We start from the raw sequence: 20,098 nt of genomic DNA on the forward strand, positions 1-20,098 counted from the left end.
GGACCTTACCCCATAACCATGATCTTATATTGGGTTGACTAGTAGGGCCTCTAGCCTATAGTTGAGAGTAAGTCCTTGGCCTCCTCTGTCCCCCCAACCCCACCCCCAGTTTACCCCCTACTTCATCCAGGTTACCAAAGTTATCAAAGTGAGGAGTGACCTTAGGAATGACACAGCCTCCAGCTCTCAGCCACCAGAAGACCTGCCCTCTGAGCCCCTCATCTCTGAGGTACCTGGATCAGTCGGGGGTAAGGCGCTAGAGGGTATGCATCTGCTGTGAGGGTACGGAAAGGGCCTGCTTACACGCCTGGCTTGCCCTTTCTACCCCAGAGTGCTTCTGGTCATATCTTTAACAGCTCCCTGTAACTCCTGCTTTCTGAGCCCTAGGGCCCATGACCAGTTTCTCATGTTGGGTGTTCTAGTCCACAACCCTAGCAGTCTGGTACTAGCTACTAAGACAATACAGACTACTGACCAGAGCTGGCCAGGGAAAACTGGGACACATGAAACTTGTATACAGGGACTTGATAAACCCTCTAGGGAAACACCCCCCACCCCACGCCCTGCCCTCCAGTGGGTTCTGTGGCCTGGGTGATTGTTTAATCCTGCTGTGACCACACTCACCAAAGATCTGGGCGAAACAACCTGGCCCCTCCATAGCCCACTCTCTCTATGCAACATCCCTACTCAAACATGCTAGCTGGCTGTGTAGATACTACAGGGGATCCCACATCCAGAAGGGGTCTCCAGAGGGTTGGGCTAGCCTTCTGGTACATTGGGCTTCATGGACACAGCCTTGTTGGTGAGTATTCTTACAGAGCAGGAGCTCTGAGCACAGGGAAGGAAGTGGCTTGTCGTTCATCCTAAAGATGCAGCCCCAGGTCTAGGTGGTATTCCCAGGGCAGGGGCTTCATCCTATTCAAAGTGCTAGGCACAGTACCAAGACTGAGTGAGCGATCTCCAAGCATTGTTAACCCTTTCACCAGCGGCACCAGCAGACAGGACAAAGCTCTTCCCGATGCCACCAGCAGAGAGCACTCACACCTCATGAAGGTTTGATGTGGGAGATTGGAACCGACACTTCGAAGTGGCCCTCCAGAAACCAGAGTCCAGGCTATTTATGGCCAACATTTCTTTCTTGAGGGCAATGACACCCCCAACCCCAGTCCTAGCAAAGGGACTGAGAGTTCTGTATAACCAGAAAGCACCCACCTAACCCACACCAGACACAGCTAGCAGGATCCCACCTAACCCACACCAGACACAGCTAGCAGGATCCCACCTAACCCACACCAGACACAGCTAGCAGGATCCTTGATTTTGTCCCCACCATTTGCCTCCTGGACAGCCCTGCTCAGAGCTACTTAGAAGTCCTCGTGCCCAGCTGAGGTCTCTACTTTCTGGGTCCTGATCCCCAACCTCATTCAGCTTCAAAGGGTGGAATGAATTGTTAGGACTCAAAAGAGGCTTTGAGAAACCCCTCACCATCTGTTCCCAGGTCCTGGGAGCTAGCCTCTACTATCTGTCCCCAGAAGGCCAGGTCAGAGGTGCCTAATTCGAAGGGAAGATTAACTGAAGGGAGCGAGCAAAGCTCGGCTTTGTGGTCCTAACCAACAAGGTGCGACTGTGTGACTTGAGCAAGTCACTGGCCATTTCTGATTTGCTCAAAAGGACTACCTCTTGCCTTATTTACTTCACTGTGCTTTTTAATGATGAAATAAGATAATGGTTTGAAACAGTGAGGACCTACACAGCCTTGTGTTGGGCCACAATTGAGAGACCAGATCCTTTACTGACCCAGGGTAAGGGCAGGCCATCCCATTTGTTTGTTTGTTTGTTTAGTTTTCTAAGACAGGTTCTTCGTAGCTGACTGAACCAAACTCATTTTGTAGACCAGGCTGGCCTCAAACTCAGAGACCCACCTGCCTCTCTGTGCACACCTCTGTTGGTACTAGAGGTGGACACCACACGGTACCCAGCCTGCTTCCCACTGCCCCTCCCAGACAGTTTCTCCAAGTAGCTCTCTGCCTATCCTGAAACTCACTCAATAGACCAGGCTGAACTCGAACTCAGAGAGATCCACCTGTCTCTGCATCCTGAGTGCTGGGACTAAAGGCGTGCACCACCACTGCCTGACCTCAGTTCATTTTGTTGAGGTGTGGGAGGTGGGGTAGGTGTTTTGCCTGTATGCGTATCTGTATCTCATTTGCCTGATCCCTGCAGGATCCAGAGAAGGGTATAGAATATCCTGGAACTGGAATTACAGTTGTGAGCCGCTATTTGGAAGCTGGTGATCAAATTCGGGTCCTCCAAAAGAACACCCAGTGCTTTTAACTACTGAGCCATCTTCCCAGGCCTTAATAGGCTGTTTCAATTCTTATTTACATTTGCCTGCACCACATGCATGCAGGTACACATGGAAGCCACAAGAGGGAGTCAGAGCTCTGTAATTAGGAGCAACAGGCAATTGTTAGCTACTTGATGTGGGTGTGGGAGACCTGACCTGGGTCCTTTGAAGAGTGCCACATGCTCTGGCTGCTGAGCCAGCTCTGGAACCAGGGTTTTACTCAGGCTGTCACCCAACTTTACCCTTCAGAGTGCCTCCTCTCCCTGCTTCCCGGTGGGCCTCTGCCTCTCGCAATGAAATGACCCAGATGCTGCAGGCTGGGAGCTCCAGCTCAGGTTTCAGTGCAGATTTATTTCAGTTTTATATTTTATTCCAGGCAAGTGCTTATTACATGGATAGTATTCATGTCTCAATACCTAAACTCAGAGCATGAAGAGCCACTAGAGTACAGTTCAATAGTAAAAATACAATATGTACAAAATTAGGGGTTTTGTAGTTTTTTTTTTTTTTTCCCACACAGCAGATGTACCCAAACACATAAAAATCTCTACAGTCTGGGGTCGCTACAATTCATATTTCAGGAAACAGACACAGTGACCAAGTCCTCACTGTAAACAAGGGCCACCTCTTTGGGGATTGGGAGTGGGACCCTGGGATTGGGGTGGGGGAAGAAGCAGCTGCTCCTAGAGGGAGACTATGGTGACCCAACTACCCTCCAGGTGTCCCCTGCCCTTCTTTGGCCCCCAGGGAACCACTCTCCCCCTTTCCTCCCCGAGGTAAAGATCCCAGGCAGTGAGCCACTTCAAACAGCACAGGTAAAACACGCATGAGAGGTAAGGTGTGTGTGTGTGTGTGTGTGTTATGTCCCAGGCTGGAAGGGATAGGAAGAGAAGGGCCAGGCGGTCCCACAGGGTGAGGACAGATGTGGTCCTAACAGCTCTCAAAGGGGAGATGCCCAAGAAAGGGCTGGGAGGTGGCTGCCCACTTGGGCACACAGCAGTCACAAACAACAAAAACAGCAACAACACCCATCACCACCAATCTGGACATAGTCATTCGGCACTAGATCTGGAGGAACCCCCGTTTGGGGAGGGAGGGCTGGGTGGATGATGAGGTATCTGTGCAGGCCTGGGGGCCAACACGATGCTGTGAACTCTGGAACTGGCCTTGAGACACAGAGAGGGGTAAATAGGACAAGTGGTCTGACCCAGCCAGCACCAGACTCTGCCCCTTATCACAACACAGAGTGTGGCGGTGGCACCGAGTCAGAGTGTGGGTAGAGGTGGCTGGCTGCACACAGGAAGGCAACCAGTTTGTTGGGACTCCTGGGCCAGGGTAGAGACCTGGTCCTAGCCACCATTCTCTACCCAAGGAGACAAACAATAATAAAGTGCCCTGGGAGGTTTCCAGGGCCTGGAGGGCCTGTGAACTCTGAGGCACCTGAGGAGTATTTCAAGGGAGAATGTATTCAAGGGAGAATGCCTCAGTGCCCGCTTACAATATCATTTGAAGGACCCTGAGCCCTTCCCTCTGGCCCTTCAACAGCCTAAGCCCCCAGTGCAAACTTCACACCTTAGGGACACTTGCTTCCTGCCCCATACTGAAAGGCCATTGGTGAGTGTCCAGTGAGGAGCTGAATGTGCACACGTGTAACTGAGTGTCTGACACAAGGCCACTTGAAATAAATATCCACCTAAAAAGAGAAGCCAAGCGGTCTGCAAAAGCAGAGGCAGGAGACACAGCACCCCTAAGCACAGAACCCTCTCTTAACCAAACACAAGCTGAGCCTTGTCTTCACCAGCGAAGACCCTTCCCACCACGGACACTGCAGCAGACACTGCAGCACCCACCGGGAAGGGCTCTCAGAGTTGCCACTGAGAGGGGAATTGGGAAAAGCTCTGGGACTTCAGCTCACTGATAGCTCAGCAGTGTGGCTTAGCTCCTAGAGCCACTGCTGGTCCATGCCTCCCGAGCTGCAGGCAGTACCTCATCCGAGGGCCAGGGGAGCACTAGGGAAGCCCCAGCTCAGGGGCAGGCTTGGGAAACTTGACAACCTGGATTTTGTTTATTGTTGGTTGAGACTCATTCTAAACAGTTTCTACTGTAACCAATTACAGTGACCACAAGTGGGTCAGTGTCCCAGCCTGACTCCAGATCTTAGGATCTGTCACCTGCACTCAGAGCTGGGCCCCTCCCCACCCATTTCCCATCTTTCTGGGGCTCCCTGTTTCCTACAGAGGTCCCACAGGACTCTGAGGCTGGGGTGGGGAGGCCAGCAAGCTCAGCCACCTCACCAGACAGCAATAGCAGCAACAGCACAGGAAGGCAGGCCAGGGAAGGAGAAGCCAGAGAACATAAGCCACAGTGCAGGCTTCTTGGGGGACCAAACAGGGAGACAGAGTGGCACCAGAACTGGCACCAGGCTGGATAGGCAAGAATGTCCACCAAAACATCCTCATGTCTACCAAGTCCTGGTGCGGCAGGATGATGTCCTGCCTGCAGCCACTCCCTGGGGGGCCTCCCTTCCCCTGGCTCAGTCTCTGCACCCCCTTCCCCTAAGGAGGCCTGGGGGTGATGTGGGTGGGGCGGGCCTGGGCCTGGCTGGAATGTGTGGAGCTGGTGGGTGGGAAAAGGGGCAGTCAGGTCCCCTTCCCTGCCCCCACTGGGGGCCTAAGTGGCCTCATCCTCAAGCCAGCTTGAGTGTGCTGACTGGAAAGGAGGGCATGGTGACCATAGTCACAGGGTTGAGCACTGTCTGGCCCACCAGCTGGGGGTGGTGCACCACCTGGGCCCCCACAGCTGGCTTTGCCATGACAGTGGCTGGGGGCCCCAGACTGGCTGTGCCATTCACTTGCTGGTGCGAAAGGGTGTGGGCAATGTGGCTCACGGCCACGGGCTGGCTCACAGCCACGGGCTGTGGGTACAAGGGCAGCTGGGAGCCGAGGTGGGCCACATGGTTGAGGGTGGCAGGGTGCACTGTGATGTGGCCAATGGGGGGTGTGGCAGAAGCCAGCTGTACAGCAGGGCTGGGGGCGGAGGGGGCAATGTGGGCAATGTGCTTGCCCCCGGGCCCCTGCAGAACATGGTTCACAGTCTGGATGACTGAAGCATGGGTTGTGGCTGTGTGGGCGATGACCGTAGAGCCACCCCCAGCCGTGGCCACCAGATGGGCTGGAGCTGGCACTAGCGTCTGGGTTGGGGTGGCAGGTGGGGGAGGAGGGGCTGGCAGAGGGGTCTTTTGCTGGGGTGGCTGCTGTTGCACAGGGAGGTGGGCAGGAGACAGGGCCACTGGGTGGGGGTGAGGGTGCGGATGTGTAGGCAGAGGCGCAGGGGTGGTGGTGCTGGGAGTTGGCAAGGCGGATTTCAGCAGCTCCGGCTGGGGACGATGGTTCAGCTTAGGTGGGCCCAGACCTGCCCGGTCTCCCTCCATCTCCTCGTCAACGTTGTCCTCGCCCTCTGTCAGGGAGCACAGGGCAGGGACCAAGTCAAAAGAGGCTGGGAAACAAGTGGCTAGAAACATGGGCGCTTGGGGAGTCTGGGGACTCAAGGGAACTAGGGCAGAGGGGCTCTTCTAGCAGGGAAGAACCTATTCAGAGAAGCCAAAGACAACATCTGAGAGTGGTAGGACAGAACAGGGGCCGAGGCTCACCAGAGGCTGTGGAGGTGGAGGCCTGGTCATCCTCAGGCTGGCCCGTCTGCCGGAGCACACGGTCAATCTCCAACACATCCATCCACTGGCTGAGTTCATGCTTGAGTTCTGCCAGCCGCTGCTGTGTGGCGATCTTCTCCCGTGCTAGCCGCTCCATCTCATGTTCATATTCTTTCTCCTTCCTCTTCAGGGACTGGGGACAGGGCAAGGGACAGCAGGGTGTCCTTAGCAAGGATCACAGGCTCTACCACCCTCAAAACCTCGAGACCAGTGGCTCTCAACTTTCCTAATGTTACAAACCATTTATGACAGTCCCATATGTTGTGGTGATGCCCAACCATAAAATGATTTCATTGCTACTCTGTAACTGTAATTTTGCTACTGTGATAAACTGCAAATATCTAATATGCAGGATATCTTCATATGCAACCCCCAAAGGGATCAAGACCCACAGGTTGAGAACCGCTGCTCTGGACCGTGATCAGAGCAACTGGGAGGCCACACCTGCCTCCTATCCCATCACTCTGCCCAGTAAGGTCCAGCATCTGGGTCACTCTGGGTCCCCGAGCAGGCACCATTAAAGGCTAGCACAGACCAGAGTCTGGGGGCCTTCCCCACAATGCCTCAACTGGCTCCCAAGGGACTTCACAGTCTCTACACTCTTCACCTCAATCGCTGAAGCTACAGTGACTCTTAGTAGCCACCCCCACAAAGAGCCTGCGCTCCTCTCTGCCACTCATACATCTGCTTGCTGCCTTTGTCCTTGGAGGGTTCCTCGCTAGACTATGACGGTGCAGTCTTCATCACTTCTGTCTTCTTGGCAGCAACACTGGCTCCATTCTGTCCCCTGAGCTTGGCTGCACCTTAGCCCACGTATGCTTCCTCTCTAGTTTGTAATTCATAGCTTGCTCCCTACTCAGGACCCTGCCTATAACCCTCCAGATCTCACAGGATGCATGAAAAATCTACAGTGTATCCCACTGCCCGACAAATGATCCTGGGGAGCTCCACAGCACCCCCAATCTGACTGTGCACCCCAGAGACTTCTCACAAGGTCCAGAGTATCCTCACCAGGTATCCCTGCCTCCCTCAGAACAGGAGGGTCTTCCTTACCCACAATGCCTCTTCTAGACTCCACTCCACCCTAGTCAAAAAACCTCAGTAGGTCACTCAAGAGCCGTTCTAAAAGGCCAGCTCATGTACCAGTCAGATTTCAGCTGCTTCCTAGAATGAAGTGCTTCCATGACTGACCTCCAGGGCAGACACCTTAGCCTAGGAATATCAGTCCTGCTGTATCCACAAGTCAAGGTAGACCCTGCCACCCTTAAGTCCAGAGGCCGCTTCTGAACTGGCTTCTGAATGTCTGACTTCTAATGCATGGGGTCACCTCCAGGTGCAGAGACCATGGGCACTCTGCACACTAGCTTGTCTCTGAACCCTGGCTGCCTTACACATGGATCCCCTGCCTTTATTCGGGGGGGGGGGGGGGGGGAGGGGGGAGGGGCTGGTTTGTCTAGTCTCTCTCTCAATGACACTGACTTACAGGGGAAGGAGACACGTACTACAGTGCAAGGTACGGGACACCTAAGTTTTGCTCAACTTCTGCAGTGCAGGCCACAGCTGACACTTGGCTCCTCGCCCTCTGAGCCACCTCACCAACCTGTCCCCAGTCTCAACTTCTTTCCTGTCCTTCCCCAGGCAGAGGCCCTATCACATACTCTCCTGCCTCAGTCTTCCCCAGTGTTCCTACTGCGAGATTATCTGAGAACTCAACAGGAGTCTGTGATGGGTCTTCATTAGACCTGACCCACGTAACCATTGACTGTTTCACCACACATGGCCCCTGTCCAACCTGTGAGCAATCATAAGGGCTGTTCCACAGTCAGTTGACACCCTTAATCCTACCAGTGGCCAGGAGTGTGCTTACTCAGGCCCCATAGGATCTGGGAGCCTGCCACCCTGCTATCAGGTAGGACGGCAGACCCTCGTGGAAGGGAACCCAGCAGACTCAGTGTCCCCTGCTTGCACGCCTTAGCAGCAGGTCAGTGGCTTCTTCTGATGGACACAGCAAAGCATCCAACCCCCATACCACTAGATCCCACTCACCCCATTCCTCCAGCCACCCCAAGCTCTGTACATTTCTGACACAGCAAAAGCTTCAAACTGTCAATGCCCACACCATGAGGCCCAGAGCCGGCATGCTGGCCTCCACACGCTCAGCATTAGTTCCACACCACAGTCCCCACTCTACCAGCCTGACTTTAATCTGCTTCTCTCCACGTGTCTCCTAGAATCAGCAGGAAAGACCCTTTCTTCGCCCTACACACGAAATCGCATGTGGCACCTGTGTGTCCTCTCACCTGGCTCTGTCCCTGAGGGCTGCATATGACATCAGAAGAGGCCACAGCAAGCATAGGCCCTTGGTGAATCAGTCCTCACTTGAACCTTGAGGCTCCTGGCTGGAAGTGCCATCCTGAGCTCTATCCACTGCTTGCAGGGAGGGCTATATTTTGGGTCAGGGAGACAAAGCGTCAGGGGCCAAAACCCCCTCTTTCCATATAGTTCAGCCCACGGGCCTAGAGACCCTTGCAGTTACCCCAGAGCAAAGGTTAGTCCACACTGCTTCACTTGTGTTTGCCTTGTGGTGCTGGTGATTAAGTCTGCAGCCTCAGGAGTGCTGGGCAAGTACTCTTCCAAGCTAAAGCCCTGCCCAGGCAGCTTTGTTTTAGGTGTCGATGTAGACAGATCTAGATACTCATCCCTTGTCCCTTGTCTTTCTCCACTTTACTGTGGCTTTTTTCAAGTCCTTTATTGCCTCCACACAACTCTGGAGACCACCTGGGACCTCAACACCCTCCTACTGTTAACACTCCCTGCCTTTAGGGAAGACAGGGTCCTACTATGTAAGTCTAGCTCGAGTGGAACTCAGATCCACCTGCCTCTCCCTTCAGAGTGCTGTGTCTAACTGCAGGTGGCACCACCCCAAGCCTTCCTACAGCCTTTCTCCTCTGGATACACTATCAAGGCCCTAGGTCCTCAGGACTCCACTGCTCTCTCCAAGACCAACTTTCATCTCTCACCTAATGCCTGCTGCCTCTACGCCAGACAAGTCATCCCACTGTCTGTCTGTCTCTCTTTCCCTCTCTTGCTGAAGAAACAACCTCTGTCCTTGTTCACCTCAATATATCCTGCAAATGTTCTTCCCTAATGCCACCCCCCCCATACCCCCCAAAGATCATGTCACCCCTCAAGGCAGTTCTCTGAACGTTCAGTTAGGATCTGATGGTGGAACAAATCTCAGCACCTCTTCTTTGGTCTCTGGTCTTCAGAAGCAGTCCCAGAGTATGACTAAAAATATTTAACGAAATAAATGACTGGGTGCCAAGGAGGCATTCCAGCATCTTGTGACTTTGTTTCTACTTCCATGACCAAGCAAACTTTCTCAGCAACAGGCGGGGCCCCTCCCACTTCCTAGTCAGATCAGGCCTGATCCTAGGGAACTTCCTTTGGCTGTTTCTGAGCTATTTTCAAATCCACGAATTATGCAAGGCTCCTTTTCCCAAGTACACATCTATAAAAAGACACTTGACTTGCTCCAGCTCCTACTTCGCAGTCACAATTTCTATTAATGTTAAAGACTGCAAAATTCTTGCATAAACTTCAATTCTACCATCTCTACGGGACTATCCTACTTAGCATCATCAAATGATGAAACTGATATTCAAAAAACCTATCGCGGCATAACCGCAGAGGTCTGCTAAGAGGCTGCATTGGTAAAAACAAGTGAATTACGCCCAAACCTAGTCAGTAAAATTAACACGGAAATAAGCTTCAGGACATTGCACAGCTTCTGCCAGGCCCCTTAGCCCCGCAAGCGAGGCCCCGCCCCTTCGGAGCACGCGCGCACCCACGCGGACTTGTCCGCTGCGTCACCGCGGGCGGCTGGCCCCGCCCCCAGCTGCCGGGAAGCGCCGGGAGGCGGGCGGAAAGGCGCGCGACGGCTGGCGGCTTGGAGGAGTGGCCTAGGGACTCAAGCCCCAGGTCCGGTTACCTCTAGGTTGTGACCTAGCTTCCGAACCCCTGCTGGAGTGCGGGCACCCCTCCCACGGAAGCTGTGATGCAGCCGCGGACTCGCGAGCATCCCGAGTGGGCGGACGGAAACCCCGATGTTTGCCCTGCCCCCGCGCGCGGCCGGGAACGCTTGGTCCCTCCCATTCCCCAACGGTTTGCTCTCCCGCGCCGCCAAGCCTGGCCGCGCCCATCCCCCCACCGCCTCCCCGGCACGCGGAACCCTACGCGGTTTCCAGGGCGACAGTAACTTCGCACTGCAGCAGAGGGCAGCCACTGTCCACGAAGAGACAAGACACGGCCAGCGGGGACCCCTTCCCGGCATTCGCGGAATGGAAATAGTTAAGGCTCAGTGGCCCCACACTGTCACTCCGGCTGCCTCAATGACCCACCCGACAGTAATCCTGAGCACTGCCAGGTGAACACAGTCACACCGTCCCTCTCGATTCATTGCCCCCACACCCTTCAGTAGCCCCTCTTGGCCCGAGTCCAGGTCTCGCCCGGGTACTGCGGATAGCAAGGTGCTGGACCCGCTTCGTCCCTTTGCCACCCGCGGCCTAAGGAGACAGGGTGTGTGGGGGAGGGGAAGGCCTAAGAGCACAGCGCCGCCGCCCTCTCGCGCAGGCGCCCTCCCGCCCGCCCCCTCCGGGGTGGGAGCCCCGCTGACGTCAGCCAGGCCATGTGCTTAGCGCCCGCGTGGAGACGGGCGGGGGAACCTGCTGGTAGCAGGAGGAAGCTGGCGCAGCGGCCGTCAAGGCACCGCCCAGCCCTGCCTCCCTTCCCCATACCTGGATGTACCGCAGCGCGGTCCGCAGCACGCTCAGATTCGAAGTCTTCTTGTCGTCCACGTTGGGGATGTTGCGCTTCAGGGTCTCAAAACATTCCTTCAGATGAGCCCTCCTGGGGAAAGGGAGTGAACACTGGTTAGCCAACGCCTGAGTACACAGGAGCTGGAGGCAGGGACAAACCCAATGAAGCTTTGGAGAACCAGGAGGGATGGGCCCAGAGTCACACTTGTAAGTGCACGCACACACACCTGTTCTTCTCCAATTTGTTGTGGACTTCTCTGGTTCCGATCCTGAAACCCAGACAGATAGGAGGCTCAGGGAGGAAGGCCCAAATTAGGCCTTCTGGACCCACATCACCCATACCACCACTGACCAGGTGTCCCTAACATTTTCTATAAATTAAAAGTGCTGGCCCTGTGTCGAGCCCATCCAACCCTTGGAGGGTACCTCTATGCTCATAACTCATAGCCTCTGGAACCCTTCATCCCATTGGTCCAACTAAGAGACAAGGGATCGTGTAGGGGGTTCTAAAATCTTTCTGCGAAGGTCTGGAAATGGCTGCCGTGATCTCCAGTGTTGCTGAGGTCCGACAACACGGAGAGCTAAGAACAGCAATCAGCAGAATAGTGGGTTACTATGAGGGGCACTTCTAAGTGGCATGAGACATTCCTCAAGGGGCTAGCTGGCCAGGGTATCTTCTCTTGCATTCCCAGCCCAAGATTGACGGTCGTTTCCCATCCCACCGGACCCCTCTGGGGTACCCTACTCACCCTCCAGGCCTCTTCTTTTGTTCACTGGATTTGGCTTCTTCAGCTGGTGCCAACTTCAGGGTCCCAAGCGTGGGTGGGGGTGGTTGCTGGGGAGCCAGCTGCGGCTGGACTCCAGGGTGTGGTGCAATGGTCAGGATGGGCGTAGGGAGGGGCTGCAAAGGCTTGGGGCTGCCAGTGGGTGCAACTGTGGTCTTCGCATCAGGCAGTAGGGGAGCTGGGGTGGGCACCTGTGGTCTGGTGGGCAGGGGGACTGGCTCCTTAATGCTGAGTCCAGGGGTGCTGACCAGGGCTGGCTGACGAGGTGCCAGGGGAAGAGGCTGGGCTGCGGGGGGTAGAGGTGGAGGCGGGGGTAGAGACTGCGGGGAATTGGTCACTACAGGAATAGGAATGACAGTCAGTGGAGCAGGAGTGGCAAGTGGTGGTGGTGGTGCGGGTGGTGGTGCCGGTGGAGACAAAGGTAGTGGTGGAGCCTCGATTCGGGGTTCCTCTACAGGCAGGGCATGGGCCAACCTGGCCAGGCTACTTGCCCTCTTCTGCTCCTGCTCTCTCTCACGTTCCCGCTCCAGTCGAAGGCGCTCCTGCTCCTCTAAACAGAGAGAACACACAAGTGTCTTAGCAGAGCTCACAAGCCTGGGCCCCTATCCTCTAACACTAACTTTGTCCCAGTCAGGACTCGGTGACATTCTACCCAGCCTGAGACACCAGACACAGCCAAGCATGCCCAGCCAAGGTAGCACCGAACCCACAAAGCACAAGCCTGGGGACTACCACTGGGGAACTCACAGCCTGGGGCAAGAAGTGGGAGAACCAAAGCATAGGGGTGCCAGGAGTGGCAGGCTGGGCTAGGGGAAGACAGGGTTTCATGAAAAGGTGAGCAGGGGCAGTGAGGTGAGGGGATGTTGTAGGCCTGGCAACCTGGAGCTGGAAGTAGACAGATGACCAACAGGAGTATCTAGAGGGATACAGGAGCTGCCGTGTGCACAGGGACAGAAGTCTTAGAGCTAGCAATAGGCCAGGTCACCACAAGCGAACAGACTCCCACAGAATTTACCAAGCACCTGTTGGAGAGCAGGCAGCACCTTTGTTTCACAATGAGTATAGAGGCAAAATGCTTGTCAGGCACAGTGAGTCTGATACCTGGCCAGATGCCCTGCACTTGTAAGCTCACAAGGTGTCTTCTCCCATCCACAGCCCCAGGTTAGTGGGCAGATACATCACATTACTTCATGGCTCTAGACTCCTGCTCCCAGGCTAAGTCCAAGGCCTTAAATTTCCCCAGAGAGCAATGAACACAGTTGTCTCTTCTTCCAAACCCATTTCTCTAGTCTAGTCTGTTGTCTGTATCCCTTGTACAGTAGCATCTAGAGCAGGCACAGCACAACGTAGAAAGGTAGGAGGCAGTCAGGAAGAGTCGCTAGGTACAGGCGGGGGTCACTGGACTCAGGCAACTTTTATGATCATGACCTTCTGCATCTCTACTGAAAGCCCAGTAGAAAAGTGAGACCCATTCAAGAGCTAGCTGCAAACGGGACTGGGACCCCACCCAGGAAAGGGTCTTTTCTTAGGCCCCACCATCAGGTTCCCTGGCTACTCCTAGGTAAGGAAGGAGCCCAGGCCTTTCTGCCTGTGGTGTTCAAAACTGTTGACAACAAAGGGTGGACACACCCCAGACAGGTCATGTGATGTGGGGCTGTGTCTGTGTCCTCTGTAGGAAGGAGGGGCATAGTCCCCCCTCAGCCTCAAGACCCCATGGCCTCAATGGGCACTGAAAGCTTTGAGAGAAACAGGCCCATCTTCAGCCCAAGACAAGGAAGGAGCTGAGGAGGAAGTGGAGGGAAATGTTTGGAAGGAATTGTAAACTGTTTTCCATCAGGGAGAGTCCAGGGCTGCCATGGTTGGCCTCTTCCCATCTCTCCTGCCCTTCAGGAAGGGGAGGGCATGCTTGCTCCAATGAGGAAGCCTTGCTCTCCCTGACAGCACTGACTTACAGCCCCTGAGAAAACCAGCCCCTGCTCCAGTTTCCCACAAACCACAGTGGCAAAGAAGCCTGTTGAATTCCAACTTGAGAGCCCTTCTCCAGCTGGGCCTGAAACACCTCCAACTCAGGGCCTAACACATTTTCTGTGTTAGTGAGGGTGCACACAGGCCAGAGGAACACTTTCAGTTCTCCCACTTTCTGGGATGTAACTCAGGCACTCCAGCTTTTTCTGACAGTGGCTACTGGCATAGCCATCTCCCTGGCCCAGGGACAAGAGTTTAACTAGTTTAACATAGGCAGAGGGACCAATGGCCAGGTACTGGACTGGAAGCAAAGCCTGGGCTTCAAGGCTCCCCTAGGAAACAGCAACCTCCCCTCCTCCCACCTCCTGCAGAGCCACGAAGAAGACACACTTCCCAGATACCAGAAGAACTCACTGAGTGAGGCTCTACCACACCTGGCCCAGCACTGTCAACCCTGACTGGACAGCAGAGGTGGACTGCACCAGTCCACCACTGTTTCCTGCCTCTGCCTCAGGATCCTCTGAACACACTGGTGGTGCTGAGGTCTCCTGTAGATACAATCTGTGTTTAGGCCGATTTAAAGAATGTTCTGGCCCACAGGTGTACTATGTTCACTCTCATACATGCAAAGCAGGTTTCACACCCTTGTGAAGTCAGCAAGACCATCTGGGTTGGGAGGGAGCATTGGACTCCTGCTGCCTGCAACCTTTCTAAAAACTACTGTAGCCTTCTGTGTACAGGGATTCTCCCTTCCTATATGCTAGCTACCAGAGCTTGGCACATAAGGCAGGCCCAAAGTGGGACAGATACCAGGTACTTCTGCACACAACAGCAAACTCCCTCCAAACAAGGAAGAGAACAACTCAAGTCATCTCCACAAACGCTGGCAAAGCCCAGCTCTCCTCTGGGCACCAGCACGGCCTCGTCCTGCCCCTCTCCTCCCTCACCCTTGCTTAAACGGGCATCACACCCTCGAATTCATCATGTGAGCAAACGACAGGCTTGACCTTGTAGGTGGGAATGGAGAGGAAAAGAATCCTGCTCAGAGTTGGTTATCTGAAGTAAATACCTGCAGCCCTGGTCAGCAATTTAGCATCGCCTGTGGAGGTTTTAACCAGTGGGAACCACATCTGGTCTGGAGTTGTGGAGTAGATTTGGCTTTCCAGTCCCCACCTAAGACTCTGCTCCAACACCAACCAGCTGTGACCTGGGTGCTGTACTATGCTTCTCCCCAGCCTTTAGTATTTGGGGAAGGGCTGTGTGATTTCTTAAGGGGCTTTCTCCAGGTTCCTTTGCAGAGTTGCATCCACCAGCCCACTCGACCTTACAGGTCAGCTCTGGGCTTACCTGAGCAAGAGTGAAGGCATGGCAGTAGGGGGTCTTCTCCCTTTTTCTATATGGCTAGGAAGGTTAATGTGAAATAAGAGTTCCCCAGAGGCAACAGTAGGGTCAATCCTGTTCACCTGTCAAAGACTGCTTGGTTACATAGTGGGGATATAACTGGTACTCCTGAACTGCACTGTGTTGCCGGTAGCAGCAGGTGACTCTCTCAAACTCTTCAATTCTCCCCTCTCCCCACATCCGCCGCTGAAAGGGGCATACTAGTCATTCTGGTTAACCACCAGCACTATTCATTGCTTGACCCTGCTCTGGAGCCAAAACACAAGGGGGAGGGGCATGTGGACAGATACCCCAACCATCCTCTGCAAAAAACTAAGCATTTGGGTCTTGCAAATCTCCAGTTGACTCCTGACCTTGAGTGGCTGGTTAGTGGGTCTGACTAGGCCTACGAACCTACCTGCAGCTCCTCCGCCCCTTGCCGGCTACCACTCCTCCCGCCCCACCCGGCGGAACAAGCTGCCTGCGTGCGCGCGCCTTTGTGCGCGGGCACACAACACACACATTACTACCTCCTGCATGACTCATCATTGAAGCAACAATAGGCAGAAAGAAAGGGAAGGAGGGCGAAGAACTCCACAACACTACCGACTGAAGGGTTCTGAGGGGGAAGGGGAACCAGGAATTCCTAGGAACTGCACACACACTGCTTCAGAGCTGAGACCCTCACAAGCGTCTGGAAAGCGGAGGTCTTTTCCTTTCGACCCCTATCTCAGCAGCACTCGAAGGCTAGGGACCACCGCTAAAGCGGGTGGGTGACAGTCTCATAAACGCCTCTGAGGGCGCGCCAAAGTTTGCCCTTCTTATGCGAGCTTACTCCAGTGTGGCCGGGGTGTTGCCAGAAGGGCCTAGGGACACCGCTTGTGGGTCAGTGAAATATTATTTGTAGATGTCACCCTGAGATTCCGAGGATTTCCCTCCCTACAGGATCAAAAACTGGAGGATCCAGCTAGAGTCGAGGTGAACATAGCTCCTCCTACCCAGGGCAAAGGCTCTCCCTGGGAGATGGCCAGCAACCAGAGCTGGAGGCCAACCCGACTCAAGGCCCCTCGCCAGCCCCGCCCAGACCCCGCCCCCGGGCAACCGCGAGGCAGTGAGGAGGGGCCGGGCCGCGCAGTCCCCAGCGGGAGTGTCCCCCGTGCACGTGGTCGGGGGCGGAGCCTGTCTACGTCACCACTCCGGGTAACCAACGGGCTTGGGACGCAGGCACACGCAACATTCCAGCCAAGAGCGGGTTTGAAACGCGCAGACACGCCACATTCCACACCGGCTAAAGCAGGGCAAGGCGGGGGTGCGGGGGGGGGGGGGCTAGGGCTGCCCCCAGCGACCGCGGGACACTCACATGCACCCAATCGGCGCAGCTCTCAGCCAAACCTAGATGTGCGACCCAGCCCAGCCTCAGCCCAGCTCTGGGAGGCGGGGTCAGGCGGGGCTGGCCAGGATCATAAGACACGCGATGTCATTTCATTCTGCAAAGGCCGCCTCCGCCCCAAGCAGCGCGTAGATCAGCCGGGAGCGCTCCCCGCACCCTCCAGCCGGGGCCGGGGAATCCGAAGAGCGGCTCCGCGTAGAGTATTCCCCACCCCCACCCAGTTACGCACACGCCCACTCGTGTGCTGTACAAACACCGGTGCACACGTCCGTTCATCCGCTCTTCCCCGGCTCCCATCACATATCTTGGTGCACACACGCAAGCACACGCGGGTCTGCCACCCCCACACATCAACATCCCTCTCCCTATCCCCCGGTTCACACATCCTCAATGGTAGCGAGGGCGCCGCCCGCCCACAACTAAGGGGCCCCCCACTGAAGGCGTACGGGGGTGCCAGGCAGTTAGGGTGGTACCCACAGAAACTGGGTTCCTCTTTGCATGTTAATGAATTCATTAATTATTTTCAACGTTCGCATCACTCCTCCCGGACAGCAGCAGAGTCTATGCCCGGTTTTTTAGGTCGCGCCGTAGAGGGGCCTGCCTGCGGTTTCCAGTGGGTTCGGGGATCGGGGTCACTGGCCTCCCCTTTTGCCCAGTGCCCCAGGGGCCCAGTCGGGCCGCTCACCACGTGCTCTCTGTTGTTGCTGCGCTTGCCATTCCAGGAAGCGGGCCGCCTCCAGTAGCGTCTCTATGCTCATCGCGCCGAGAGCAGCCGGGGGCGCGCCGGGGCCGAGGCTGCGGCCCGCGAGCCAAGCACAGGTCAGGCTGGCGGGCCGGCAGGAGGGAGGGATCACCTCCGGGGGGCGACAGGGCTGGGCGGCGCAGCGCACTCCTCAGGAAAGAACGGGGGAGCACGGGGAGAAAAATCAATGTCTCCCAAAATATTTGCAAAATAAAAATTTGCAAATTTAAAAATATTTGATGCAAAAAATACAAAAGGCGGCACTGCCTTCTTCCTTCCTTCTTCCTCTTCCTCCCTTCCGATGCCTCCCGCCCCACGGCCCCCGGAGTCCCGCCGACAAGAAAGGGCTTTGCAACAAGATGGCGAGGAGGCACCGACACACACAACAAGGGAAGGAGCCGCGCTGCCCCCGGCCGCCGCCCCCGCTACTACACCGGGGCCGCAGCCAAAGCCCGGACCGGAGCCCCCGCCCGCAGGGCAGCGGCTTCTCACTGAGGGCGGGGTCGCGCCAGGGCTAGCCCCGCCCACCGCGCGCGCACACGTGGCTTGGGTGGGGGTGAGAAGCTGGAAGCAGACTTCCGCTCTCCCTATTATTTTTGCCCCTCCTCTCCGTGGCCAGCCACGAGTTAAACAGGGGTTGCGTGCTTGGGGCGTTCACGGCGCGATCTGCCTTGCAGAGAGAATGGGAAGCCCAAGGCTTCGGTTAGCTGAGACAACGGTGACATAGGTCATGGAGATCTACAGTCTGACCCCTAGGTCTCTACGCCCCACGTAGACACGACCTAAATCCCGCAGCCGTCCGGTCTGTCGCAATTCCCCTCGGGATCCGCCCCTGGGCGGAGCTGACAGCAAGCTGCTAGAGTCCTGACAGAGGGACGGGAAAGCCGATCCCGTTCCGTTCCGGATTTTGTCTCTGTTCCTCCCCCCGCAGTGCGTTCGCATCCTATTAGGCTACATCACCAGGCCGCCCGCCAATGGGCGGGCAGGACAACACGGCATGGAGCAGCTCCACATGGACACCCCGCGCCGCCAGCCTTCGGTTTAAAGGGCCAGGGTCGTATTAGCGGGTGCGGATAGGGCCACCGGGTGACGGTAGGGTGAGACACCTACAGGGGAATTCCGCAGTCGTGCTCAGGCCCATCCCCTGCTTTACATCACCTTCCCATTCAAAACCAGGTCTTCCTTTCCTTCTCCTAAATTCTTTGTCCACCCGTTTCTGATATGGGTGGGGACAAAAAGTGTGACACTCCAGAGGGCGCTTCGTTTTGGGGGCCGGGCACCAGTAGTCAAAAAGCGACGCGTCCGAAGCTCAGGCTAAGGAGGCGTGGCCTAAATCAGGAACAACAACGTGGAGGGCGGAAGCAGCGCGCTACCCTGGCTGCCCGCTGGGTGCGGGGCGGGGTCGCTCACTGTGTGGGGCTGGAACCGCGCTCTCTCCTAAGCTCGCCAGTTAGCCTTTATCTTGGCTCCAGGGCTTAGGACTGCCCCTGGGTACAATCAGAAAGAGCTTGGAAGTCAGCTTGCCCAAATCATTGCACTTCGCAGGTAAGAAAACTGAGGCCCAAATGAAGGGACTATTCCAACTGCTCCTTGTTCCATGAGCAACTAACTCCTCGAAGTCTAGTCAGACCTCTCTCAACCACCGTCTGTCTCTTACCACCTCCCGTCCTCGCAAAAGTGACGGACTATCAAACTGCAGTGCTAGAAGGGGTATGAGCACTTACATATTGATTAGGGCAACAGAAATGTCCTATATCTGAAACCCAACCACACTGTATGGCTTCTTTAGTGGAAGCCACACAATCTCCATTCGTACAGTTAGCATTGAAAAGCACTAGACTATTATGGGCACAATGGAGCCGACCCAATTACTGTCTCAGTGCTAGGGATAGGCAGTTACCTGTTAATGCGTCAACCTCTTTGGTAGCCAATGCGAGCAAAGTGGAGACATGCCAGTGCTTTCAGGATCTTGGGCTCCATCACACAGCACCGGAAAGCAAACCCTAAGACCTTAGAGCATGCCACCCTGACAATTCAACCTATCCAACATGATGTGCCAGAGCAGCCAGGAACACAGAACAAAAGAGGGTGGCGGTCTGTCTTCCCCTTGAGGTTTGTCCTAGAGAAAGACACCCTGCACAACTGAATGGAGTCTTTGATCTTGATGTATTGAACTGTAGCACGTGGAGCTGAGCATGAATAACTCTTATGCTAATGTCCAGTGTCATTGTGAAGCGGAAGCAAAGGAAAGTGGATTCTGAGAGCCCAGTTGTCTACCGAATAAGCAGCCTTCTAGAAGCCTACAGGGCTGCGGGCTCTGACGGCCCTTCCTGGTGTCTTCCTGCTTTGGGTGTTAGTGGACCTGACCTACACATACTACAGAACATGGAGATGAGATGCTGGAGGTGGCGCTGCCGGCTTGTTTGTTTTGTTTTGCGTGGAACCCAGCACCATTCACTCAGACTGTCCAACTTGTCTCGTCTTCCTCAAGTGGCCCACAGCACTCACACAAAGCCTAGTGCTTCTATTCTTGTGAGGGACCATTTTCTGTGGTAAGAAAGAAATTACTTTTCTGAGTAGTATTTTGAAAGCACCTCCCTTCTCTCAGGGGAGAGGAAGTGAAAGCAGGGTGGATGCAGACTTGAATGCTGGCTTTTCCCTTGCTCCAGTACCCCATCTGCTTCAGAGCTTAGTGGAGATGCTCGCTATTTAAAACAAACAGCCTTACAGGCTTCACATGATCACGGTTATTTAGGTCACATGGGGACAGCGGTCAGGAGATGTTAGGCAAAACCAAGGATTTAGAAGGGCTTTTGCAAGGCCTGTTACTGCCTTTAGGAGCCTAAAAATGGTCACCAGAATTTCTCATCAACTAAGGTTTCTGCAAGTTCAGGAGTGGGCAGTGGAGAGGTGAGACACCTATAGGGAGGCACGGAAGAAGAGGGAAATGTATGGGAGGGCTG

General features: G+C 55.2%; 2 protein-coding genes across 3 annotated transcripts in view; one reads left to right on the forward strand and one right to left on the reverse strand.

Annotated features, from left to right (window-relative positions):
- The window catches only part of Sgsm2 (small G protein signaling modulator 2), a 43,610-nt gene extending 40,779 nt beyond the window's left edge, over window positions 1–2,831 (forward strand). The window contains exon 25 of one of the 2 annotated variants that reach the window (XM_076936316.1): window positions 110–2,831. The gene's annotated coding sequence lies outside the window, so the exon portion shown is untranslated. The remainder of the gene's footprint in view (window positions 1–109) is intronic. The other variant, XM_076936315.1, reaches the window with a different exon arrangement.
- Window positions 2,679–17,579, reverse strand: Mnt (MAX network transcriptional repressor). Its single transcript, XM_034505944.2, has 6 exons — window positions 17,079–17,579; window positions 11,623–12,208; window positions 11,101–11,142; window positions 10,853–10,964; window positions 5,997–6,189; window positions 2,679–5,803 (listed from the first exon to the last, which is right to left on the reverse strand). Exons 1-6 carry the CDS (start codon window positions 17,149–17,151, stop codon window positions 5,034–5,036), a joined length of 1,776 nt encoding a protein of 591 aa, XP_034361835.1. The 5' UTR covers window positions 17,152–17,579; the 3' UTR covers window positions 2,679–5,033.
- Between the last annotated feature and the right edge of the window lie 2,519 nt (window positions 17,580–20,098).

Source organism: Arvicanthis niloticus, chromosome 6 (assembly GCF_011762505.2).
Source record: "Arvicanthis niloticus isolate mArvNil1 chromosome 6, mArvNil1.pat.X, whole genome shotgun sequence".
NCBI lineage: Eukaryota > Metazoa > Chordata > Mammalia > Rodentia > Muridae > Arvicanthis > Arvicanthis niloticus.

Bases quoted from the DNA above. Each gene is read 5' to 3' on its own strand.
- Mnt (XM_034505944.2), bottom strand. From the start codon at position 17,151: ATGAGCATAGAGACGCTACTGGAGGCGGCCCGCTTCCTGGAATGGCAA. The intron at 12,209-17,078 runs GTGAGCGGCCCG...CTCTCTGTTTAG, and splicing joins GCAACAACAGAGAGCACGTG to AGGAGCAGGAGCGCCTTCGA. The intron at 10,965-11,100 runs GTGTGTGTGCGT...CCCTTTCCCCAG, and splicing joins AACAAATTGGAGAAGAACAG to GAGGGCTCATCTGAAGGAAT.